We start from the raw sequence: 27,008 nt of genomic DNA, 5'->3' as shown, positions 1-27,008 counted from the left end.
TCTGGAAAGGCTGCTCTTTGTTTATCTATTGTTAATTCTCCACTATGACCCCATTTGAGGGGCTGATGATAGGTAGCTGAGCACATTCAAAATCACAGGGTCCAGTTTCCCCCCAGTTTAGTCTCAGAGACAGATCTAAAGAAAATGCTGATGTTCACATTTAGAGGCAGCTATCATTTGCTCAAATGGCTTTATTAATCGAGAATTATCTATTGCACTGTTTGCACATTTATTAACAGAACAGAATAAAATTTAAGGTGTGTTTGGCATTTTATTATGGCATATGTATTCTCATACAAATAGACATCAGAATAGTATGCACCTTTTAATTTTATATTAAATTCAGCATTTCAATTGAGCAAACAGTTCTGGTTAAAAAAGAAAATACTATCTATTTCAAATGTAGTACTTTAAATATCAAGGTGTACGTAATGATTTGGTCCACAAACTCTAAAAGAAAGACCTGACTGTAAACTGTCACTTGTGAAACAAATCAATGCTAGGATAGAGCCTAAAGACCCGACTGCTGCTTTTGCATGATTTAAGAAGCAGAAGTGGCAGCCAAATAATCCTTCTGTTAAACAGATCAACAGTAATGGTGCCTCACTCCATAAAATATAGATGTGGGCTGTTTGCAGGACGGGTGCACAAAGGTGTATGTTAACGCAATGCAAAGTAGGAAAGGCATCAGCAATGACCTTAGAGAAGCAAGTTTTAATCCAATAAATGCTTTTGTGTTCTGTCTGTAGAACTAAAGCTTCAATGTTCAATAATAAGTGAAACTAAAATAAAAGTGCTCAATCTCAGACTCTAAAAGGCCCAGTTAGCACTTATTACTTATTGTAATGACGGCACAATTCCAAGAACCAAAACTATATATTCAAGTGCAATACTCTAAATAGAGCTTTGCAGTTGGAATGGGGTTTGCACAGTTCTACAACAAGACTCATCCTCTGGACAGATTAGAACTAAAAAGAGTTTTTTGGCAAAAAATTCACACAGTATATTAACACAAACTCCCCATGCCAGCTGTAAAGCATGGTGGTGGAGGGGGTTCATGAGGGCCATAGGACCTGGACAACGTGCAGTTATTTGTGTGAGCTATAAAGTAGAATTATAGTGTCTTACTTTTTGAGATTCATTACAAGATATACATTGAGAGTTTACTAGAAAACCACTTGTTAAATTACATACATCGACTATTTGAAAAAAAAGAAAAAACAGTGGCTTTATAAGTGAGAATTTGTTTAGAGGATACATCTTGAATCCATAACAGAAGTATGCAGTCTGCATGCAAATACACCCAACACAGATTGAACTTCTATCACTACTCTGCTGATGAACAAAGTAGAGAGAAATGTAACCCTTATGCTCTCTAAGAAGAGAGAGGCTTATGTTAGTTGTCAAACAGCAATGCAATGTGCTTTCGGTTTCTTTTCAATCTGTGTACCAGGTGGCTTTGCTTTCTTCTTTCTGTTGAGTTTCTAACATTTTATAACCACCCCACCATCACGCTCAGCTTCATGAGGTTCTACAGTTCAGGTAATCGTCTCTACAGAGGAGCACCTGAGTCTCGGTAGGACCAATCCTGATCCCGCTCAACAAGTGTTTGACTGAACTAAGATCAATAACACACGCAACTAGTGATACATCTAAATCTAGCAGAGGAATTAAAGGGATCTGTGGGATAAAACACAACACAACTCTTAAAGGTCAAATGACCACTAATCACTCACCACTGAGTGTCTTTCTGTGGTCTAGATGAACAAGAAGGAAGTGTTAATATTCCTCTGAGAGCAGAGATGGGATTAGCATGATAAAACGAGGTGCACTGTAAAAAAACTGACCTGAAATCAATTACAGACACACTCTTAAATCCAGGAAGCCCCTCTAGAGCATCTTCTATCTGCACAACACAACCAGGTATAAGATTAAAACAATCTTTAATTTGTTCTAATTCTGAAAGAGTCACAACGAACTGCTGTGTAAATCTCAAATTCAGTTTAATGTGATTAAACGAAATCTGTTTGTGATGTTGTCGTTTAATGTTTGATCTTCATCGGCCCTCACCAGGGCACAGTCAGTTCTAAATTAAAAAAGTCCTGAAAAGGCAGAACACTAACCCTAATGGGCAGCACTAATAAAAACACTCTTCAGAGAGAACATTGTTACTGACAGAAGACTCAAAGTTAGGGATGTTTGGTATAGTCAGGATGGAGTGCAGGGAGATATATGAAGCTGTTTAAAAGCAAGCTGTATTTTCTAAGAGACATGTTAGTGGCTCATGGGAGTGGTGGCCTAGGGCATAGAGCTTGGAATCCTGAGGTTGTGAGTTCGAGCCCCACTCCCACAGACTGCCGCTCTGGGTCTGAGCGAGACCCTCAACCCCACACTGCTCCCCAGGCGCTGCACAATGGCAGCCCACTGCTCCCCAAAGGGATGGGTTATATGCAGAGAGTTCATTTCATTGTTCTTTACTTGTCACAAAAGTTGAATTATATTCTATTCAGGCTGCGAAAGAGTGGGAGAAAGCAAAACTAACAGGAAGGCTGAAGGAAGGAAGAATAACACAGTTGTTCTATTTATCCATTTCAGCTCCAAACCTACTACGCCCCAAATCTACTATCTATAATGCTTGATTGAGGAATGTTGGCATCCATGTTGGTGCTGCTGAAATCAACACCTTTGTTTATAGATGTTGGAGCCTGTTTTCCAGTGTAGTCCTGTTTCTCTGACTGTGACTGGCTGGATGTGCTCTCTTCATCCTCTGACATTGGAGCTGGCCTGGAGCTCGTCTGCCTAGCTGTGTGTTTCCTGGACGGGGCCATCTATGGAGCTGGTTTACAGCTGTTTTTTGTGTCTCTGCTTCTGTCTCCTTGAACCCCAGTCAGCCTCGGCAGATGGCCGCTCAACACTGAGCCTGGTTCTGCTGGAGGTTTCTTCCTGTTAAAATTGGAGTTTCCCTCTCCACTGTCGCTACAGGCATACTTGATTTGAGGGATGGCATTCGAGTCAATGTGACGATGTAATCAACTGGTTTTCATTAGATAGAAACTTTGAAACAATTTGACTGTAGGATCTGTTGATTTATCTCTAAAGTGCCTTCGAAATGACATGTGTTGTGAATTGGCGCTATATAAATAAATTGAATTGAACTGAATTGAATTGTAAGTCTCTGAGTCAATGTATCTAAAATGTGCATGCAGAGACAGTTGCAGTAATGCCAGCTATGCTATCTATGCTAATCACTACCTTAAGCTTCCAAGGTTGTTTAACAGAAAAACCTCCTATTTTTTTCTCTCCTTTTTTGCATTTGTAAGATTTGTGTTAATATTTTTAACCAAAAAATGCTAAAGCATAAAAGAAGGCCACAAATCTCTATTTATCGCACTATATTTCTTTATTGTTTTGCTTTAACTCTGAAAGCTATTCTAAAAAGGCAAAAAGAAAGCAGCCACTGAAATTTAAATCTTGTTTTCCAATGCAAAATAAATAATCCTGTACATATCTTACACTAAACCTATTTATTCAAACGTTTAAAATAAATGGTGAAAGCTCAAGAGGCTTATATATATTTTGCCTGAAAACACATGCTCACTTTAAAGTATGCAATACTGCATGCATAGAGGCGTACTAGTATGTGATGCTGATTTGGTTGAAAATGTCAAACAAAAGGTAAAAGAAGTAAGGAACCAGGAAAAAAGACCCAAATTATAACAAATACACACCATCACCTAATTCTAACTATGAACCAAAACCCAAATACTGGCTGTTACAAATATACTTATTCCAGGTTATGTGTGTTTTGCAATAGCTTGAAATCCCTAGTTGTATTAAAAATGATTAAAAACACTCACAAGAACTTTTTTTGAATTTTCCATGAGGTTGTGAAATTGGCTCAAAAAGTGAAATCCCTGCAGATTCTTGAATGTGCAAAATCTTTTCTAAAGAAATATCCTAAAGATGTATTTTTCACCAATGAAGTAATTATTCTACCATTTCAAAATGCAAGCTATAAATGAACCATGAAGCATTATCAGGTGGGCTTTGTTCATCAAGAACATCCTATGCACTCATAATGAAACTGAACTAGACTGAGCTTGACACTGACCTTTTCTGCAAGGTCTCTGCTGAGCATCTGGAACTTGAGGCTGGCAGGATTTTTGAGGTCTTCGCAGAAGGCCTCTCCTGTTAGGAGGATGCTTAGCTCCACCACCTGCTCCAGCACAATGGCAGACGTGGCCTTAACTGGGATTTCATTGAACAGCTGTAATAAAAAAACAAACATATAATTACTGGTGGAAAACACACTGCTTTATGATGCTTTTATTATCTCTGTGTACTTACTGGAGTGTCGACCACCTCTGGTGAAACAATGGCTGGATTCTGCTCACCTTGATCTAAATCTTCAGCACGATCTGTTTTGTTAATGAAAATAAAAAGGCTGTTAAATAAGACAAGCATTGGAGGAATAAATATTGAGCCTTGCAAAGTATTAATTGGGAAAGTTTCCACATTAAACCACCACATGGTGCAATCACATATGGAGGCACTGTATATACTGTATATATTAATGCACCTTTTCTTCCTTTGACATATTCTGCTTCTTTGACTATTTGAGCTAATATAACAAGTCCATTTCTCCACTGTGAGATCAATAAAGTCAATCAATCAATCAATCAATCAATCAATCAATCAATCAATCAATCAAGTGTTTATGACATTGACCTTCTTGTGGCTGCTCTGCCATTAAAAATGGAAACTATAACTATTTGTAGTGTTCATAACCTGTCAGACTGTGTTATGAATCTCTGCGGCTCCTTCAGAATAGGGGGTTTTCAGGTGACGTCAGGCTCACGTGACTACTCAGCGCGTCCGCCATATTGGGTGGCAGCATTAGGCAGTATTGACAGTGAAAAATGGTGAAATCGTGTGTAATTGTTGGTTGCACGGCCCGTGGAGGTGGAGATCAACGCTCTTTCTATCGCATACCAGCCGTAATCGTGAATCAATGTGAAAAAACAAAACAGCTATCTGAACAACGCCGTCACCTATGGCTGACACGGATATCCAGGTCCGATTTGGACGGTGTTAAGCTGGAATACGCCAGAGTCTGCAGTGCTCACTTTGTCACAGGTAATTAACTGTCAAGCATTTAAAACATGTAAGAATATATTAATAATAGGGCTTGGGCGTCATGACGTATTACTTTCCGTGGCTGCAATGTTGACCGTCTCCGCCGCCGCTACTCAGACTACTGCCTATGACTACCGCGTACTGGACTCCCTCTCTCAGCCATGTTTTAATTTGATTAATTTCACCTTAACTTGATTTCAACCAGCGGGAAAAGGCTCAAATATGTGAAAAACCCGGAGGGTTTAGGGAGGTTTGGCAGTAAACGTTACTAACCAAACCTTTGAAACACATTGCAGCTAGTTAAAAGTACATTACATGCCTGAGTGGTTGTTAGCACTAACGGTTAGCACTGTTTTCTGGCTTTATGAGCTGCAGCTCCTGAACCCATTCATTCGTAAACTGCACATGAGACTCCAAGGACTTGTAGCTTTGGAACTGTTCGCGCACCGCCGGCCGTTAGCCACCTAGCATAGCGAGCCCTGCGTCGGATTGTTTACACTTTTACCATCTTATTAAAACTCACCCGTCCACGTATGATGGCGATTTCCTTCATGTACATCACTTCGACATCTCGTACCCAACCAGATGTGAACTGGTTGTGAGTCTCTAGACCCTTGTACGCTCTCATTTCCTCAAGAGTGTGCAGAGGGTTTTCACTGAACACCGGGTAATGAACTATGTCACCGTGCTCTACATTTGGCCAATCATCTGGATTAGTGCTAAACAAGGCACCGTGGAGGGCATAGGGGTCCATATGGTCAATCACGGAACATTTCCTCAGATATGTTCCATGATCTGGTGGCTCTAGCGTGCTGGCGTACTTATCCATTCGCGACATGATATATATGATATACGATAATATGCCACCGAAGATGGCGGACCGGAAGCTGGCCAGTGACATCACTGAAAACCCCCTATTATGGAGCACCTTTATTAAAACTGTCCTTATCCAATCTGTTAGTACTAATATTATAATTACAATAAACATTATTGAGTCTTGATTTGCGATAAGATGTTCAAATATTTTAAAGCGTCTTAAACTAACTCAGCTTTTAATTTCTTCACAACTTGATCCTGAACCATCTGCTGTGCTCCAGCCCACACAGGGGTTGATTCTACTTGCTAACAAGGAGACTTATCAAAACAAACAGTTTGGAAAAATTTTATTGGGGAAACAACTTTATAAATTGGGTCAAAATATTATATAGTAATCCCTCAACTGAAATATTAACTAACAAAAGCATATCTAAGCCAATTAAGATTAATAGAGGCTGCAGACAGGGCTGCCCATTGTCGCCTTTACTATTCACTCTGGCAATAGGGGCTTTTGCTATTGCGATTCGCTCACACCCTCATCTCACTGGAATTACTGTTGGACCTATGGAGCATAGTAGCACTGTAGGACGACAGTGACGTTGGATGTAGAAGTTTGCCCTGAAATCGAAGGGTTGACGGTTCAAGCCCCAGCTTTCAGTGTTTTTGTGTCCTTGGGCAAGACACTTCACCTGCATTGTCAACTGATGGTGGTCAGAGGGCCCAGTGGCGCCAGTGTACTGCAGCCCTGCTTCTGTCAGGGCAGCTGTGGCTACAATGTAGCTCGCCACACAGTTGTGAGTGTGTGCGTGAATGGGTGAATGAATGTAGTGTAAAGCGCTTTGGTGAAGTCTCCTGTCTTGAATAAAGGTGCTATATAAGTACATGCCATTTACCATTTACAATAGGATCTCCTTGTTTGCAGATGATGTTGTCTTGTTCATATCAAAATTAAATCAATTAATACAAATTATCATGGAAATAATATGATCATGTGAGATTTCTGATACAAAATTAAAAAAAACGAATGCAAATGAAAGAATAACCCATCTTCAGATGTCTTGCAGTTTAAAATTGTTAACGATTTTAAACATTTAGTGGTACACATTTCTTCAGATCAGGTTGTTGCAACCAATTATAAACATATATTGAATGAAGTAGAAAGATGGATGCCATTACCAGTATCTATAATTGGAAGAATAAATATAATAAAAATTAATGTATTGCCAAAGTTACTCTATATATTTCAGAATGTTGCTTTCCACCTCCTGTTGAATTCTTCTCACAAATTAAGAAAAAGATGTTATGTTTCCTATGGAACACCAGGAAGTCTAGACGCTGTTTGTCTCTACTGTATCCCCTATCTATGACCGAGGAGGCCTGAAGTGCCCGAATTCTCACTTGTATTATTATGTTGTGCAGTTGAGGTCTATGATGTTCTTTTACAGTAATCATTCTCCCCATTGGATTGATATGGAGACTCAGGATTTAAATTAAACTTTCCCTTCATATTTGTATTCAAATTCGATATTAAATCTTCGGAAATACACTAAAAATCTGTTTCTTAAAAATATGATAAGAGTGTGGAAAGATGTAAAAAGAATTTTAAATGAAACAAATAGTCTGTCTTTGTTGAGCCCGGTGTTGGGTTACCAGTCTTTTGTACCTGGAAGAACTGATCCAACATTCAAAGTCTGGAAAGACAAAGGACTTCAAATGATTCAGAATCTTTATGTACCAGGCTCAGACCTAACTAATGAACTTTCAAGATCTGCAGCTTAAATTTAATCTGGATAAGAAACATTTCTTTAAATATCTTAAACTAAGAAACTTCATAAGAATGAATCAAAATAATGAGTTGAAGAAGACTGCCATGTGAACTTTAGGAAGAATGTTAACAAAGAATGTTTAAAGAAAGGTATCATAACAGAGTTTTATAAATCAATGATGTTACACTTTTCAGAAGGATCTCATGATAGACTTAAGGCTTGGAAAGAAGACTTATCGATTGCGTTAACAGAGGAAGATTGACAGATAGCATGTAAATGGGCCCACACCAGCTCTATTAATACATCTCTTAAAATGATTCAATATAAATGGCTAAAGTGGATTTATATAACACCAGTAGAGCTTAATAGGTGTAACGGGGAGATTCCTGATGTATGTCCAAAATGCACAGAGGACTGAGGGACTCTGACTTACTGTATGTGGCATTGCAGAGAAATTATATGGTTTTGGAAAGAGGTAAATGATGCCATAGAGGGAAAATAAATAATTTTTGAGCCAAGGTTGTTTGTGTTTGGAAAATACCCTTAAAACGTGTTTATACAAGAAATGAACAAGTGTTTGTAAACTTAAGTTTGCTTAATGTGAAGAGATGTGTATCAATGTTTTGGAAAAAGACTCACAGACAGAGCATAAACCAACGGCTGCAGCAGATGTTATCTGTCCTCCCTCTGGAAAAATGATGTATATATTGAAGGGCAAACAGGACCTGTTTGAGTCCATCTGGAATTCCTTCACTAATTATGTCAAGAATTTGAATATCTCAGAAGACGGTGCAAGTGATTGAAGAACATGTGAACTTCAGTTCCCAAAGACAATTTATTTATGGACATATAGTGTTACATTTAATTCTCAGCATAAGAGTTTAAGTATGAAATGTGATCGGTTGCATTGGAATCAAAATTGTGTGAGGCAATCTCTTATTTTTCTTTTTGTTTGTATTTTATTTTGACATGAACAGTAACACTACTACTGATGTGGTCATATTTTGTATATTGTTCAAGATGTTTGTTTAAACTGCTAAAATTTTAAGAAATATATTTTGGAAATTAAAAAAAAACAAAAGAACTAACCAATACTCCAATACCTTTTATTTAGGAGAAACAGATTTGAGAGTATTGGACAGAAATTCACGACTCAGTTTATGTTGTTATAGTGAAAACCTTTAAATTTATTATTTTCTTTCCACTTCTAAAAACCTGCTGCTTTGTGTTGGTGTATCACGTCAAACCACAGTAAAGTTTATGGAGGTAACTTGATGAGATTCTGAATTGTCTTAAATGTTAAACTGAGATTATCTAATCTTTTTTAAGGTTCTCTCCTCTGTGGACTTCTTTTTGAGTTTTTATTTATATTATTCTGTTTTCTTGGTCATTAGTTTCTTTTCCGTTTTCTTTGTTTCCTTGTCATATTTACGCAGTGTCGTGTTTTTTGTGTTGCTCTCTGTTGCCCCCTTGTGCCCGTCTCCTTTCTCCTAATTTCTAGTTGCTTCTATCCACACCTGCTCCCTATCAGCTGATTACCCCAGTCTTTGTTCTGTCTCCCATATATACACCTCCTGTGCAGTTTCTCAGTGCTTTTTTCTCGTTGTTACTTTGTTTCTCATGTGTGTTTTCCCCTGGTTTCTTCTGGTTTTCTGTATTTTGTTCTTGGATGTTGCTTCTGTTGCCTTTTTTGCATAATCATTAAATCAGCAAAAACTAGTCTCTGCCTCCTTTACTCTATGTTTGGGTCCACAACCCCATCCACCACCTTTGACAGTTTCAAGCCCACGTCACAAGTGCAAAAGAGTGTCTCTACAACACATTAGCTAACAGACAGAATGGTCCATGATATGTTTATAACAGGCATGTGAGAGCATTGCAGTAGTATTGACAGAAATCACACTGACCAAACTCAGCGGCTTCAACTTTTTCTGAACTCGCTGGTGATGGTGTGCTGTAAAACAGGAAAAAAAAGTTTAGATTAGGTTAATCCCATGTTACAAGGCCATGCACACTGTGGAGAAACACAGGAAGTTAACAGATAGGAACTAAGTGTGTTTTTTTTTTAACCAGGTAATATAATTTTCTGCCTTAAATTCGGTAAATTAAGGCAAAACAAGCTGACATTTATAATTGCAATAAAGATTTGTTTTTTATATTAATCATTAGAATTGCAAAAGTTGAAATTTTCAAGACATTTCAGTAATATTTACAAATTGTTAACCAGACAAAAGTTAAAAAAAAATTGTTTCATTCATCAGTTATGGTTTGTTTTTTGGTACCTTGAAATTTTGATTTCCACAATTTATTTTATAATTACACTTATTTAAAAAGCTTATAGTAAAATATTTCTCAAAAACATGTAAAAATTTTAATTAAAATTACTTTTAACATGGCTGTACTTTTTTCTCCAACTTTATCTGACATTATAGCATAGAACAGGTAATGAATTACTGTGGTACATTTTAAAGAACTGTAAAATATATTAAATTCATTGACTCTCATAAAAACCTTTAATACCAAAGAGGTAATAAAAAACATACCACTGAGTTATAACTCCACCTGGTTAAAGATTAAACTGGTTATTAGATCCTTGAGATGTGTTTCAGATAGTGACTTATCAGATAAATAGCAATTATTTTTTATTCATTTGAGTAAATTATTTAAAATTAAAATGCAAGGTAAAATAATACCAAAGTGTTATCCTTAAAAAAAAAGAGAAATCAAACAAATATCTGCATTTACAGTGAGGGAAATACTGATTTATCCCTTACTAATGTTCAACGCCCTCCATCCCCTCAAACAAAAGAACAGATTATTTGGGAGTGACGTGTTATTGTAGAGAGAGAGAATAAAGCTGCAAAATATTACATTTTAGAAATCAATTTGCATGTCATGAAGTGATGTATTAGATCTAAAGCAGAATAACACTAGAAGTTGCTTTCCTCATAAGGGCCTGGCCAAGACATTTCTAACAGTTCATTACTCACAACTCAGTGAGGGTTTTGCTGCACTCTTCTGTAGGAAAACTCTCCTCCCACTTGAAATGCTTGCTACATCCAAATATACTAAGTTAATGTTAAATATGGAGTGACGTCTGAACTGCTTAGGCCAAAAACTCATGGCCTAAAAATGCTTCATCTTCAGACTTTGTTCGCTTAGTGGTATGTTTTAGCTCTACGTCTTATTGTGAAAGAAAACCACACACCATTACTATATTGTTGCTGAGGTAAAGCACTTTGGATCCCAGATTTTACCGCAGATGGTGAAACAGAAAAAACGGGTATGAAATATAACGCTCCCAAACAAGAGATCAGCTGTAGGATGATGATCTGACCACAGAATGCGTGTTTATTCTAAAACACCGCTGCATAACCTATTATTTTGACCTTATCATTGTCATAATCCTATAATCTCTAAAATAAGATTTTTTCTTTTTATCAAAGAAACATGAACATTTATAGGAAGTTTGCTAAGAAGGCTGCCATCTTAGATTTTTGCCGATGTTCTGTAGCCTACAGCTCTTACATCCTTTTATATTTTTTCTTTTATTGTCCAGTATTGTTTTTCCATTGGGAAAGAGTCAGTGGGAGGTTTTGAAAAGGCACAAACAGGCGTTTGCCAAAGATGACTAAATTACATGCAAATCAGTCTGTTTTCTTTTCTGTGATATTTTTTTTAATCAGATTTTCCCATTGCAATTTGTTCATTTATACAGTATGCAAGTAAAAAAAAAAACTAAGAGAATAAACAGCAGAGGAACACATTATGTTCCAAGCAACTCAGTAAATTTGCCTTTCTGAATCCTTGGGATTCAAAGTTCAACAGATCTGAAGATGTGTTGGATTATAGTTGAGTGGGAATATGAACAGGTAAGGTTGAAGGGCGTTAACAACCTCACCTGCACATATGCTTCCAGGATCTGGTGGGCTCGCTACAGACGGTGGGAAAAAGGACATGTTTACCAAAACACAGGTTTCACGGTTAGAAAAAAAAAAACATGCATGTGTCAGTTAAAGAAGATGATAGTTTCTTTACCTTTTCAAAGCTCCAAGCGACATTCTCTGAAAATATAAAGAAAATGTTAGAAAAGCTCAGATTTCTGTCTATGTAAATCTTTATTGTAGCTACTTACCTGTTTAACCAGAGCTTGATGCTCCTCTGACTGGCTAAAGTAGCTGCCAATATCCTGGGCAGTGACCAACCCTTCCTGGCACTTGTTCATCCAGCTTTGGTACTCGCCTTGTTCAGGCAGTCGGTCCCAGAAGATCTTAAAAGCCTCCCACACAGTCTCCTGGCACACTGGTAACCAGATAAAATGAGGCCATCAGCTTATTAACCGAAACCTGCTGGGCTTCTTAATTGCTAATTGACTTTGGATGGTGTGCACTGGGACAAGGTTAACTACTTCTTATTTCAATTTATACTTCCTTATCAGCAGACATGTTTAGAATAAATCAAACAATGGAAGGTTAACAGGTACAAAAGCTAAAGGGTTCAACCTAGAGCTCTAAGCTGCATTCAGGAGTATGCCTACTGGGCTTTGCTTTATTTTCAATGGGCTGTTTGGTGTATCCCATTATATAGGAGATTATTTGTAGATCCAACCCTAAATGATTCCAAACTATTAACCATCACAGTTAGCAATAAGGCTGCTCAGACAACTGCAGACAACATGAATGAGTCAGAGTATTACATTTATTGATTAAATGTCTTTCTTTCTCCTTATTGTCTCCTAAGGTCTTAGATAAAACAAAAAATATTGGGGTCTGACAGCAGTGAAAGAAATTTTCGATTTTCCTTTTTTTCAGAAATGTATTTATCTATTTAATATTGTGCTTGAATTAAAGCCTAAACAATAGAATTTAAAAACTATATTGTTGTATATATCATGTCATCCAAAAAGTTTAACATAATGTTAACATACAGAAAAATGGCCAAAGTGATTAGCCATAATTAAGGGAACCATCCTCACTCTCCACAAAACATCACACGACATCACTAGTGTGGTGCTTTTTAGTTGCCTTTCAGTAGTGGTGGATGAAGTACTAAACAGTAGTCAAATATTACTCAACGACAAGCAAAAACCAAAAAAAACAACAACTATAAGTCGAACATCTATTCAAGTTCAAGTATTGAAGTAGCGACTTTTGATGTTCTTTTTTGCGGGTGGATCATCTAAATAAGTGGTCCTCCTAATTGTCAATCTCTCTGGTGATATGTTTACCTAGGGCTGTCCTACGTGCTCGTCCTCAGTTAGCTATCTTTTTCTGCGCAGTTTTATGTGCTGAGCTATGGTTTCATACGATCATTGAAGCTCTGCTTTCTCACCGCAGTTCTTTGAAAATGGCCAAAGGTCGTAAGAGAATAGGTGTCTACGAAGTGTATGAGAAGAAGTGAAATGCTTCAGAAGAGAGAAACAAGACCAGAGTGTTTTGGGGGGATTTCTTCCTGCGATGGCGTACGCTGAAAGCACAGGTCGGCCTTCCCACTGATGCCTCGCTTGCAAAGTTTCTACTGGACAGGTAAAGTTTGACATGCTATTTAGAGAAATCCAATTCACATCACTGCTAGTAAAAGTTATCTATTGTAACTTTACAGGGAATATAAGTTTTTTTATTTTGCAATTTGCAAAATAGTTAGTAGTGGTAATTGTTAGTAGTTATATGGTGGCCAATATGTCCAAATTTCCAATGCAGCACATACTCAAACACAGATACTAGCATGTCATGATGTTTTTTTTTTATGCACCAGTAGTCTTTTATGCGGGGAAATCCTTATATATTAATATGGTTGAGATGAGATCCATCCGAGCTACCGTCTTTTCATTGCATCCCCGCACATCTTCGATGAGAAATGGGCTCATGCATGCTCTCGCACGCTTTTAATAGGCGTTCCCTCACAGGAGCAGGTACAGGGTTCTGCATGTCCTTTTTTTTTTTAAGTGGAGATTTTTTTCATTTTCTTTTTTCAAAATTTGTGAAAATACTTCACTGTAGCTTTAATTATTCAAAAGTACAGGCATTTTAAAGTACTTACTGTAATTATTAGATTTTCTAATATCAGTACATTTCTTTATCATTTTCAGAGTAATTTTAAAGTACCCTGTCATTTTCAGAAACCACTTGATGTGTAGAACCACCTGCTACAGATTCTACACCACCTCTAAAGAACTTCAGCAAAACATTGCAACAAAAAATAAGGAATCTGGAGTCTTGATTCTCCTTATACGTTCACCATGGACTAGAGGTTCAAGGTTGAATCCATTTCCACAAAGAAACCACAACACTGACTTGAGAACTCCTACTGAACAACTTGGCTACATGGCAACAAGTCACACCTTAATAAAATGTATAAACTACAAATTATATTTGCCCTAAGTTTCTCACATTTGTGGAATGTCAGGAAATCTCTAAAACGCTGGTGTCCAAATTAAGTCCTAAGGGCTGCTATCTTCCATGTTGAAATAGCATTTCAAGAAAGAAAAACAGCAACAGCAGATTAAAAAGGGAAGCTGAGCTAAAAGGAACCAGTAACTAGCAGCTTCCTAGAGATGAAGTGGAGTAGAAAGTACAATATTAGACTATGAAATGTCTAACATTGTACAAAAAAATTACTCAAGCAAAGATATTCAAAAATGTACTTAAGTACAGTAATCAAGTAAATGTACTTTGTTACTTTCCACCACTGCCTCATCCATCCCATGGCTGGATGAAGAGGTGGTGCATGGTCGGTCAGACCCTGGGGACTCATTCCCTGAAACTCGAGCCGACATCAAGGGGCAGGAAACACTCATCACTAAGACACGGCCATAGATTGATGAGGAAGGAGTCCACATGCCCAGTATGACCTGGATCTACAAACACTAATGCCGCATATATTCATGTTTAATTGTCTAACTGAAGTCTTTCCTATTTTATGAATAAAAAAGGTAACTTTGTCATTTTCACATTGAGTTACAACATTCACCTACTGTAAGTCTAAGAAACCGTATGGAAGCAGCAACCACTGACTTTTCTTGAACAAAGAAACACTTCAGTGCTCGGATGTAAATGATTTATAATAAAGTAAAACAGAAGAAATGTCCATGTTAAAATACATGAAAAACTAAAATCCGAAATAAATCATGAAGGTAAATCCGGCTCCAGAGGGAGAGTTTAAAGCTTGATTTTCAATGAACTGATTGTGCTGCTTGGTAAAAGAGACAGATGTGCTCTGGTCTTGTTTCAATTTTCATCACATTGCAGTGAAGGCCTTTCCACTTGATTGTTTAAAGAATACCTCAACAGATTCAGTATAAATCACCAAATAGTAGGAATGTTGTTTAAACAATCCAATTAATTTAATGATTGCATTTCAGAGCCAGAGAAAACAAAATAACTAATTCCTGACCATACATCACTTATATGTAAGACTTTTAAAAATGTTTACCCTCTGGCCTGTTCTAAGTTAGCTTTATGGGGATCTGTCATTACAGAGGAGTAAAATAAATCACAGCAAATATAACAGATGTTTTATCTTTTTAAATACTTTCCCTTTTGATAAATGAATGATTTTATTGATTGCGTTAATCACTCTCTGCACATTGCATGAGACCATAAAGCAAAACACTAAGAAACTTAAAGGAAAGCCACTGCAGCACAGTTTTCTATATTAATAGAGGAGAATAAGACTAATCCTGGATTTCATTCAAGACAGTTACCAAACTCACACAGAGCCATAGCTCTGTTGATCCCCCAGCTTTAACCAGTAATAACTTTATGGGAATCTTTTTAAATAAGATACATTTTTCCTAAAGATAACCTAACTGGCACTGTTTTAAATATGATTGTTAAAGATTTCCAGTCCAGAAGCACTTCAAAACTAGTCCATGCATTTGTTTCTTTAAGACTGGATTATTGTAATTATTTATATCAGGAAAGCCACAATCTGTAATTAAAAAGCCTGCAGGCAGAGATTGCTTAATTTAAAACTCACTCTCTTGTGTATAAAGAATAGAATGGGAGGCAGATCTTTTAGTTATCGGGCTCCTCTCCTGTGGAACTATTAGTTTTAATCCGTGAGGCAGACACCCTGTCTACTTTTAACACTAGGCTTAACACTTTCCTTTTTTGATAAAGCTTATAGTTGCAGTAGGTCACGTTATCCTGAGTTACCTCTACAGTTATGTTGCTCACGACCACTTTTATCCTTCTGCAACATTCAACTTTTATTCTCCGATTTTGCATTGTTTGTTAGTTCAACTTCAACATTTTTGTTCTCTCTGCTTTTTCAGATACTTGCTTCATCTGGCCTGGCACTCTGGTTAACTGTGACAGCATCAGCTGGGCTGCTGCCTTCAACAACTTAAATTAGAGATGATAGAGTTGGGTCTGTTTTTAAAGTGTTTAGTCCTGTCTCTCTCCTAGACATGGCTAGGGGTTTACTAGCCACCTATGGAGCTAGTAAACCGTTACCTTCTTTCATGTAGAAAGTATCAATTGATTAATGTCACTGGTATAATAATTGATCCCGTTGTTGGTTAGCTATTATATTAATGTAAATATTGAAATAAATGAAATAAATATATAGCGATGGTGTTTTAGGTCATGAATAGAGCTACCTGTTTTAGAAATATTTCTTTTTAGCATTTTATGCTTATTTTGCTGCTAATACAAATGGATCATAATTATTACTCAAGGATTTAGACTTCCTTTTCCTTAGTTAAGGATTTTATGAGCCAATTACACAGCTATATGTTGCTTAAATCTGCTTTATATATATATATATATATATATATATATATATATATATATATATATATATATATATATATATATATATATATATATATATATATATTTGAATACTTTCATATTATTCCCCTGTTATCTCTTCTCTACCACATTAAGGACTGTTGTTAAGCTTGGGTTTGCCATACAGTTCAGTAATAATTGTGGAATTGTTGTTAAATAATGTTTTTATTTTGCATCTCAGAATGAACTGCAAGCCACTAAGCAGTGGAGACTTTAAAGTGACAACAAATAGTGCAAAGACTTTCCCGAGTGTGGAGGCATTTCTAGAGTTGCTGGCACCAAAAAGCTTTCATTTTACTTTTCATGGAGATAAATGTGCCTTTCATTGTTGCAGTTTGACAACAGTGACTTTTAGAGATTGTCAGGTTTTTTTATTTTTTTATTTTATTGACCTATATTTCTCTCCTGCAGGCCAAATAAATACAGCTGCTCGTCTTAGTTCCACTCATTTTAAATGTCTCAATTTGGCTTTGACTTTGAATGTGCATACGTGTAGGTAAAACTATCTTATTGGAAGGATGTTCCTTTATGTCCCATTTTGATGCCAAGCTGTGAGAAAAATTGACGCTTTATCACTTCATACTTATACCGTATAGACCAGACATGACCGAAGTGGGTCCTCGAGGGCCGCTGTCCTGCAGGTTTTAGAGGTTTCCCTGCTCCAACAGAGATGATTTTAATTGATAGCTGATTAACAGGCTTTTGCTGAACTGCAATCATCAGAATCATCTGTGCTAGGACAGGAAAACCTCTAAACTTAGACAACTTTTATGGTCATTTTGTATACACAGAGTATGTACAAAACAAAATTTCATTTTGTACAGCTTTCAGACAGCAAATGAGTAGCAGCTTAGCAGTGAAATGAACGTTTCCATTCCATAAAGTGCAGCAGTGATCAAATGTAAACAGCGTGGGAGAAAAACATGGTGCAAAACGCATTGATATGGAAGTTCAGAGCAGTGCAAAGACAAAAATATGGTGCAAAAATGCAGTAAAAAAAAATAAAGAAAAAGAGTACTTCTGGTTTTGGTGTTATCAGTTTCACTTAAACAGTATACTGAATGTTGTTATAGTAATTGATGCTATTATAACTGATATACATTAAATATGTAAGAATTGTTTCAGTTCCTTTTCTTTATTTCCTATTTTAAAATAAAAGTTTTCATATTTCTTTTAATTTGTGTAACATTACATAATGTTTAAATACTAAATCACACATAATGATTAGTAACTCTTGCTTAAGTCATTTCTTATATGGTTAATGTTTGCAGTTACTTGAATAGAAATAAGATGAAGTATTGCTACCTGAGCACAATTTATAGGTAGGCTACTCTACCTATAAGCTTAATTCTCAAGGTGTTATTCTCCGCTTTCTGGATTTTAAGGCTTTTTAAGCATCAGTCGTCAGTACTGCAGTGACCGTAGTGATGTTTTACCTTTAGTTGAGTTTTAGTCCAGTTTCTGGTGGTAATGTTTAGTATTAAGGAATAAAAGCCATACTTAAAAACGGCTTGTTCATATTAGGAAAACCTGCCACCTGCTGAGACGTGCTTCCTTCTCAGAGAGGCCTGATTTAGTGTTGAGGGCTCGGGTTAATGTTCTTTTATATTTGGTTAAAGTGACTCTGTGCGATTACGGCAGACTTCCTAAGTGTATACCTGAAGAGATCTGATTTTAGCGTCAAACCACAGCACAGGAGGGCAGGGTTGCCTTCCTGCTGTCTGGGCTGCATCTTACCTCTGAGGTGGAAGTAGCCCAGATGGTTTGCAACAATATCCTCTGCAGTATCTTGTCCACACAGTCGAAGTCCACCCTGATAAAAAATATTCCTTTTCTTTCTAAAGGTGACTTTTTGACCATCGTGAGATGCCTTCACATCAGACACCCGGATGATTTGTGGGAACGCTGTGGGCTCCTGAAAATGAGGCTGACTCAGGTATCCCATAGAGGAGCCTTCCAGCATGGCATCTAAACAATCGTGTAAGAAATGTCAGAAATCAGGCATTTCTCTGCACTGCTGATAAATACTTTGAATAAGACTGAACATTTTGGTCACTATTGATCTCTTACCTGTGAGTCTGCCCAAAATTATGACCAGACTAAAGAGAGCAAAGCAGAAAACACGTCTCCAGGAAAGGCTGCTCATTTTAAATCCGAGCTTGGGTTCAAATCCGTTGACTCGGAAAAGGATCAAGCAGACATATCTTTCCTCTCAGCTGATGACAGAGCAGCTTACGACTTTGCATAGTTTAAATATCTTCACACCCAAAACAAAGAAAGAATTTGTCCCTGGTTCACTATGCAGCTGAAAGGTGTCAGTGTGCATCATGGTCTAGCCCCAGGCTCAGGTGGACAGGCAGATGGCCTGGGGAGAGAGGGGGATTTTTTAATTCTCTCTAATCCTGTTGTTTTTAAGCCTGTTAGAAGAACTTGGTAAGAAGTTACTGGAGCAAGGCTGTGACTGAAGGGAAAGCGAGAACCACAGCAGAAAGCTGAGGGATACTTTAGAGAGGAGGGTTATGACTGAAGGATGTGTTTATCAGCCACTGAGCTTAAACTATGGAAGAAAAACAAGTCCATTAAATGTTCATCTAAATGGTACAGCATCATTAATCTGAAAAACAAAAACCTTTCATTTGTAAAGAGGCACACTGAAAATAAAATCACTCTTATTGCAAATCATATCCTTTTGTAAAACAGATTTGTCCCTTCTTGGTTTTAGGTAACAGTGCCATTTTAAAAAGAAAGGCAAATGAGCAGAATACAGACTGGGAAGGCATGTGCATTATACCTACAGTAATGTCTTCAATAATTAACATAAAACCTTACATTTCTTCAGGATTTCCTCTAATACAGATGAATGATTATACAGGTGCTGGTCATAAAATTAGAATATCATGAAAAGTAGATTGATTTCAGTAATTCCATTTAAAAAGTGAAACTTGTATATTATATTCATACATTACAAACTCATATATTTCAGATGTTTATTTTGTTTAATTTTGATGATTACAAATGACAACAAATGAAAATCTCAAATTCATCATATCAGAAAATTAGAATATTGTGAAAAGGTTCAAAATTGATGGCCCCTGGTGCCACACTCTAATCAGCTAATTAACTCAAACCACCTGCAAAAGCCTTTAAATGGTCTTTCAGTCTAGTTCTATAGGCTACACAATCATGGGGAAGACTGCTGACTTGACAGTTGTCCAAAAGACGACCATCGACACCTTGCACAAGGAGGGCAAGACACAAAAGGTCATCGCTAAAGAGGCTGGCTGTTCACAGAGCTCAATGTCCAAGCACATTAATAGAGAGGCGAAGGGAAGGAAAAGATGTGGTCGAAAAAAGTGTACAAGCAAGAGAGATAACCGCACCCTGGAGAGGATTGTGAAACAAAACCCATTCAAAAATGTGGGGGAGATTCACAAAGAGTGGACTGCAGCTGGAGTGAGTGCTTCAAGAACCACCACACACAGACGTATGAAAGACATGGGTTTCTGCTGTCGCATTCCTTGTGTCAAGCCACTCTTGAACCACAGACAGCGTCAGAAGCGTCTTGCCTGGGCTAAAGAGAAACAGGACTGGACTGCTGGTGAGTGGTCCAAAGTCATGTTCTCTGATGAAAGTAAATTTTGCATTTCCTTTGGAAATCAAGGTCCCAGAGTCTGGAGGAAAAGAAGAGAGGCACTTCATCCACGTTGCTTGAAGTCCAGTGTAAAGTTTCCACAGTCAGTGATGGTTTGGGGTGCCATGTCATCTGCTGGTGTTGGTCCATTGTGTTTTCTGAGGTCCAGGGTCAACGCAGCCACATACCAGGAAGTTTTAGAGCACTTCATGCTTCCTGCAGCTGACCAACTTTTTGGAGATGCAGATTTCATTTTCCAACAGGACTTGGCACCTGCACACAGTGCCAAAGCTACCAGTACCTGGTTGAAGGACCATGGTATCCCTGTTCTTAATTGGCCAGCAAACTCTCCTGACCTTAACCCCATAGAAAATCTATGGGGTATTGTGAAGAAGAAGATGCAATACACCAGACCCAACAATTCAGAAGAGCTAAAAGCCACTATTAGAGCAACCTGGGCTATCATAACACCTGAGCAGTGCCACAGACTGATCGACTCCATGCCACGCCGCATTGCTGCAGTAATACAGGCCAAAGGAGGCCCAACTAAATACTGAGTGCTGTACATGCTCATACTTTTCATGTTCATACTTTTCAGTTGGCCAACATTTCTATAAATCCTTTGTTTTTATTGGTCTTCAGTAATATTCTAATTTTCTGATATGATGAATTTGAGATTTTCATTTGTTGCCATTTGTAATCATCAAAATTAAACAAAATAAACATCTGAAATATATGAGTTTGTATGTAATGTATGAATATAATATACAAGTTTCACTTTTTAAATGGAATTACTGAAATCAATCTACTTTTTCATGATATTCTAATTTTATGACCAGCACCTGTATATACAAACAAAAATATACACTTCCGGTCTAATACTTTAAAACACCTGGACCCGGGGAAGACTAGCCGTTTGCCATGGCAACAGCTAATGGGAATCCTTAATAAAATTACCTTATTAACATCCCAAGTTTTTATAATTATTTCTATTGAAGTTGTTCAATATCAAAGAATTGCTTTAAATGCTACAAATGTAAATGCTGAAGGTTAAAGGTCACCCAAAACTGAACAATATAAGAATTTTAGAATTATCAGGTAAATTCAAAGAGTGTTAATAATTAAAAGCTATTCTGCACCAATGAAAGTGGTGCTACTGTCTGCATAAAAACTGAAGTGTATTGCTGCCTGCAAAAAAATGACAAGAAAAAGGCAATCAACATGGAAGAGTGACGACCATCATAGTCAAAAGAAAATATTTTGGGAGATTGAAAAGAAAGTTTTCTATTTTCGTCGCTATCAAAAGGCACTAGGAGAAACTGACTTATGGAGCGCTAGTAAAACCAAGGGTAAATAAGCGTTAACAGCACGCATTATATGACATGGTGATTTAATTGTAAACAAATGGTTATCTAACATACAAAGTCAACTATAAAGGTGATTTCCTTACATTTCAAAATTATCACTACTCTTCCAAAGAGCTGGACTCATTAAAATGTACGACTTGTCGGAGAAGCATGGTTAACAAACCCTTGTCTTTAAGAAAAGATCTTAATAACATGTCCAACTTTGTAATTTTAACATGACAAAATATTGGCAGGGGAGAATTAGTACCTTTCCAAGACTCTGTACATTACTTCGTATCTGAAGGGTTGTAAATATATATATTTCATTAAGTATAATATATCATATTTCATCAGTATAATGTGACAAGTGTCACATTATACTGATGACCACTGTAGAGGACTTATGTTTTGACTTAAAGAGGTAAAAGAATGAAAGTATGTTTAAAAAAAAAAAAAGTATTTTAACTAAACTTGGAAAAGCCAATAAGGAAAAGAATGTCTGTCTAGAAATAAACTCCATAGTCTGTGGGTTTGACTAAACTTTCCACCACAACTGCTAGTTAAAAAAAAAATTTGATTTATCAAAATGTTTTAATGCACAACAGAAACAGCATTCTGCAATCAACTCCAGATTATAAAAAAAAAAAAAACTTTTCTATAAGAGATGATCTGTGTTAAACAAAAAATAAATACCAACAAGCAAATAGGAAAAACAAACAAACAACAGGAGTATTATGTTAATTTTTCAAAACAGAAGAAACAAACAGTACTGAACAGCTCCTTTCTAAAAAGCAGTTGAACTTTAGTGAATGAAAAGAAATCTGATCACTATTCAGCCACTTCATCAATACAAATGTCCTCACAGAAATATATATATTTTAAACTCTACTAAATAAAAAATGGAAGCTAGGGATAAGTGTAAAATAAAAAGAAAATAAAGTGTTGATCTCATGAAATTTTCCAAGCACTAATTTGGTAACTTTTAGTCTCAGTGAATGAACGTCTGTGTGCTCAGCACTGGCTCGCAGAAGACAGGTGTGCAGAACGAGTGTCTTGCTTTGAGGCAGCGAGATGACAGCTGGCTTCATCTTTTCCCCTCTGCGTTTTCCTCCTGAGGTTTCAGTTTAAATTATTACAACACAGAGAACACCTTTAACTGGAAAACAAGTCTAACAAACGAAAGCAAAGCAGGTAAACTTGCAAGTGCTCACAATGTTCCTTCACAAGCTACATGTTACCTTTGTCTCATTCTCAGAGGTCAGACTGATATCAGGATGCGACTTTGAATAAAAATTGAAACACCTAAACAACATTTCAAAAACAGTTTCAAAGATTCAAACTCTTATTTAAGCCGGATGTTTAGACGTTCTGATTTTTTCTCACCAATCATTATGGGTGTGGTTAAACGCAGGGACTTGAAATCATATCTAAAAGAAGTTTTTTCCAGTTTACACTGAAATAAAAGGTCTTTAGCTCAGTATGAGCAATGCTTTATAATGGAGGCAGGAATGTGATGCACTGTGCAGCGGCGTTTCTTCATGTCTTTTTGCTGTCCACGTTCTGAAGCCGGTAAAGGTTAAGGATCAAATCTCTGATCTCGTCCCGTTTTTTCCGAACCACTTGGCGTGGGAACCATTTTTGTAGCTGAAGAGGTAAATCGAAGTGCACCACAGGGTCCTGCAGCAGAGCAACAAAGTAGTTTATGAGCCCATCTGAAATAAAATCCTGTTAAAAGTTTTTTATAAAAACCAATTTAATAAAAAAAAGGCCTTTACCTTTAAAAAACACTCAACATATTGAAGAAGGTAAAGGCCACAGTCACTGCTGTTATCCTGGAGGGGAACTATACAATGGGAGCTTTTCAGCTGATCAGGACCAAATTCCCTCGATGATCCTCGACGGACCTCCCACTCTGACTGCAGATACCTGCGGGGAAAAAAAACACACAGATCATCTTAAAATGCATTAAAATAAACCACAGCAGAAACATACCCTGAAACTCCAGGGGAGGATTTGTAAAACTACTGAATATTGTAAAAAAGTTTCCAACTTTTAGAAGATAAATTCAGCAGAAAACAAAATAAATTGTCAGCGCTAAATACGTCTCCTTTTATCTGGCCATCTGTTTTCTATCATTTTCTTGCTGAAAGACTCAGATGTTCTTTAGCGTTCTAAAAGAGCTCAGATGTTTAAAACAGCCTTGTTTTAAAAGAACTGCCCGGAGCTGATGGTGCCTAGCAGTGAGGAAGAATAAACTGGAGCATCAATGATCTCGCCATCAAAAGTAGGCATGAAAAATTCAATCCTTTCATTATCCTGGAGCATACCGGTCTGTTTGTTAAATATGATCCTATCACTCCAAGAAGTCTGCATGGTTGAAGTTTACGCCTTTGATAGCAGAATAGTCTTGTTCCTCTCATGTATCCAACACCATTTGAGGTATTTTGATTCTAACGGTGGTTTTGTAGACTTGGTGACCATAAGAGGCTCCTCCTTGCTGCAGGTCTTCATGGTTTCCATTTGTGGGTATTTGTTCATTTCCCTTACCTGCCTACTCACAGTGCCTGAATGGCATCACTCAGTTTTAAATGGTCAACTTACTCCCGTAACAGTTTGCAGATCCGCTCATGAGAAGAGAGCTTGAGGGAATCCATGATAAGAATACACGGCCTAAAGGAGAGAGAGCAATCTGCATCCTTATCAAGTATATATCAGGGGGTTCCTCTTGGTAATGGCTTTAGAGTGCAAATAAAACTGTTCAAGTCAGGGTTCAATACTTTTAGACAATTACCTTTAAAGGAAATTTGCATCATGTTTTCATCAACCTGACAAAGCTAGTGAGCTAATCTAAGTAGCACTATTGATCACTCATGTAGATCAAACCTAAGAAAGTTTAAAATTACAAGCAACGTTTGACAAACACGAGAAAAAAAAATTGTAGCTGTAGTGTAAAAAAGATAACAATAAGCTATAACAATGCCTGTAAGCTGAAGTATAAGTAAGGGAAACTCACCTTTTGCAGACTGTCCGTCTCCGACACGTCTGTTCTGTGCAACTCTGTTGGAAAAAGGGAGATTGTTACTGACTGAATTATGAAAATCATCAAGAATTGTAGGAATTAATAAACCTGTGAAGCATAATAATAGCAGCTCTTACAACTCGACATGGTGGTGGCGGATCTTTAGTCGACTCATCCAGATGATTTTCTAAAATACAAAACATCCATCTTAATTCAGCCATTATTGTCCTGGTCATAATAATCCTGATGGTGCTATTCCTACCCGTCTCTGTGTTCACACCGTCACTCGGGTCTAATCGCTCCAGGGTTTCTGCAGGATCAGAACTTTTACATTCTTTGGCCTCATCTGGACCCTGAGACTCTCCCAGCCAGTCCTCCTGCAGAGGCTCTTCCAGTCCAGGAAAGCAAATCATAGCTAAATACCAGTGAGCTCTGCACAGAGGGAGAAGTAAAAGGGTTTAGGATTTGATATACGTGGCCGTAAAACAGTTGATTCTCAAAACTCTGCTTACTCTTGATTAACAGGCACAAACAGGAAGTCCTTTTCAAAGATGTCCACGTGTCGCGTCCACGTCTTTACTCGCTGGTGCCGCCTCTGCCTCTGACAACTGAGACCATAAACAGATTAAAGAAAACTTGGCTATTTATGAGCGACAGCCTTTAAATGTCTTTGTTTGAAAGAAAAACAGAAAAATTTGGTTAGAGAGCAAAACATCAAATTCAAAACTGACTTTCAACGAACGCTAAATGCCACAACCTCGTCCGACACGATTTTCTGTCAGATTGGATGCAAAATCGGATTTGGTTGGTTCTGGCCTTTAATGGCTCACCAGCCGTTAAGGGAGGGTGGCCATGCAGTGGGGTTGATGTGAAACATGTCTGAGCTGATCTAGCTATAGTATTTAGCCTTAGTATTCCGATATGATCCAATGACTTTTTTTTGGGAGACATCATACAGACAGGTGCAGCTAGACAGGCCCACCTGACCCCAGATTAACATTATACTTTATAACAGCTATGAGGTTTTTTTTACACTAATCTAGATTTTTCACTGTTCATGCCCCACAGAAATATAATGTCTTAGATTACCCATTTAAACTTCCTAATTCAAAATTCCTACACATTCTAAACCGCTGAATTATAGAAAAAAGTTGCAGTTAATTTATAAAGGACGCTGAATGAAACCACAGGGCAAACTTTGAGATTATTAAAGGCAAAATACTCTGAGTTTTCCAATGTCTTCCAGAGGCAGAGTGTTGTCCTAATCTCCCAAACCAAGTTGGTTTCCCTGACATGAGAACCAGCCGTTCAGACCAAAGCTGCTTCACTTACGAGTCGGTACTGCCTCCTTCGCTGGCGTTGTCCCTGCGCGTCAGCTGCTTGTAGAAGAAGCTGCTGAAGATGTGGGAGCGTTTAGAAATGGCAGCGGAGGATTTCTGGATGAGGTATCTGTTTAGATAAAAATATCACGAGTCATTCGAATTAAATTCTCTTCACAAAAATAACAAAAACAGAGAAAAATGGGGAAAGTCGCTTAAAAGGTCAAATATTGAAATGGAGGGACTTACTTCAGGTAAAAATCGATAATGACATCGTTAAGGTACTGCCAACTGTCAAGGCATTGCAGATCTTCCATTGTTACTGTGATTCCTCCTTTCAAAGGTGGTGGAGGAAACTGTATTAACCTGAGATAAACAATGGAAAAGGTCATATAGGGTGTTTTACAACTGCATATTACAGATATATGGTCTACATTCAGAAAACGGCAGCAGGGATCCTGGTTTGAAAGACCATCTCCAACCAGGAGGGATAATGTGGGTAGGTCACTTCCAGAGGTTAGTATTAACTAGGTGCATTTATTACAGTAACGTTTTTAAAGAAAAAAGGTTAAAAAAAATCAAATAAATAAACTACCACATTTTTATTCTTTTAAAATCGTGCTATTCTAACATAACTAAAACAAGTAACCTAAACTATTCAGAGATCAGGGGAACTACTTAACACCCCTTTGGGATTATTAAAGTATTATTCGATTTAAAGCAGATATTGTCAGCAGGAATTTTTCACTGCGCTCTAAAATGTACCTACTGGAAGAACTTATTGTATCATGTTTGTGATGAAGTGTTTATTCTACCTTATTTGTGATTGTGTTACTTTTTTTCCCTATTTCAGTGTACCACAATTTGCGCAAAAAAGAAAAAGTCAGTAGGAGTGTGCCAATCTAATATCAATATTAGAAATTGGTCCAATTTCTGCAAAAGACACTTATCAGATTATATGAGCGTCCACTAATAACTTAGATGAGCATGATAGAACCACTCCATTGTTTAGTCATCTCCAGCATTTCTATCCAGCTGCGCTTTTATCCCACACACAGTCTACCAACTCACTGGACTACAAGCTACAAGTCCAACAAATGTGCAAAATTTGTTTGGGTCTTCTAATGCACCTACTTTATATGTAGCCATTGATTAATAATTAATGGGTCGGGTGTTTTCA

The 27,008-nt window shown here is 37.3% G+C and overlaps 2 protein-coding genes across 2 annotated transcripts in view; both read right to left on the bottom strand.

The window, feature by feature from the left end:
• impg2a (interphotoreceptor matrix proteoglycan 2a) overlaps positions 1-18,879 on the bottom strand; it is a 39,392-nt gene extending 20,513 nt beyond the window's left edge. The window contains exons 1-10 of the mRNA XM_038299643.1: positions 18,584-18,879; positions 18,251-18,481; positions 11,854-12,020; positions 11,757-11,782; positions 11,620-11,652; positions 9,626-9,672; positions 4,348-4,406; positions 4,112-4,267; positions 1,848-1,906; positions 1,737-1,757 (exon numbers count right to left, since the gene is read on the bottom strand). Of these exons, the coding sequence (XP_038155571.1) occupies positions 1,737-1,757; positions 1,848-1,906; positions 4,112-4,267; positions 4,348-4,406; positions 9,626-9,672; positions 11,620-11,652; positions 11,757-11,782; positions 11,854-12,020; positions 18,251-18,481; positions 18,584-18,659 (875 nt within the window). The 5' untranslated portion in view covers positions 18,660-18,879. The remainder of the gene's footprint in view (positions 1-1,736; positions 1,758-1,847; positions 1,907-4,111; positions 4,268-4,347; positions 4,407-9,625; positions 9,673-11,619; positions 11,653-11,756; positions 11,783-11,853; positions 12,021-18,250; positions 18,482-18,583) is intronic.
• A 3,272-nt stretch (positions 18,880-22,151) lies between these two features.
• senp7 (SUMO specific peptidase 7) overlaps positions 22,152-27,008 on the bottom strand; it is a 39,165-nt gene continuing 34,308 nt past the window's right edge. The window contains exons 15-23 of the mRNA XM_038299664.1: positions 26,078-26,194; positions 25,842-25,958; positions 25,022-25,117; positions 24,772-24,941; positions 24,647-24,696; positions 24,504-24,547; positions 24,092-24,160; positions 23,266-23,416; positions 22,152-23,167 (exon numbers count right to left, since the gene is read on the bottom strand). Of these exons, the coding sequence (XP_038155592.1) occupies positions 23,027-23,167; positions 23,266-23,416; positions 24,092-24,160; positions 24,504-24,547; positions 24,647-24,696; positions 24,772-24,941; positions 25,022-25,117; positions 25,842-25,958; positions 26,078-26,194 (955 nt within the window). The 3' untranslated portion in view covers positions 22,152-23,026. The remainder of the gene's footprint in view (positions 23,168-23,265; positions 23,417-24,091; positions 24,161-24,503; positions 24,548-24,646; positions 24,697-24,771; positions 24,942-25,021; positions 25,118-25,841; positions 25,959-26,077; positions 26,195-27,008) is intronic.

Source organism: Cyprinodon tularosa, unplaced genomic scaffold (assembly GCF_016077235.1).
Source record: "Cyprinodon tularosa strain WSP-4 unplaced genomic scaffold, ASM1607723v1 ctg432, whole genome shotgun sequence".
NCBI lineage: Eukaryota > Metazoa > Chordata > Actinopteri > Cyprinodontiformes > Cyprinodontidae > Cyprinodon > Cyprinodon tularosa.
This window is presented reverse-complemented; position numbering and strand designations above follow the sequence as displayed.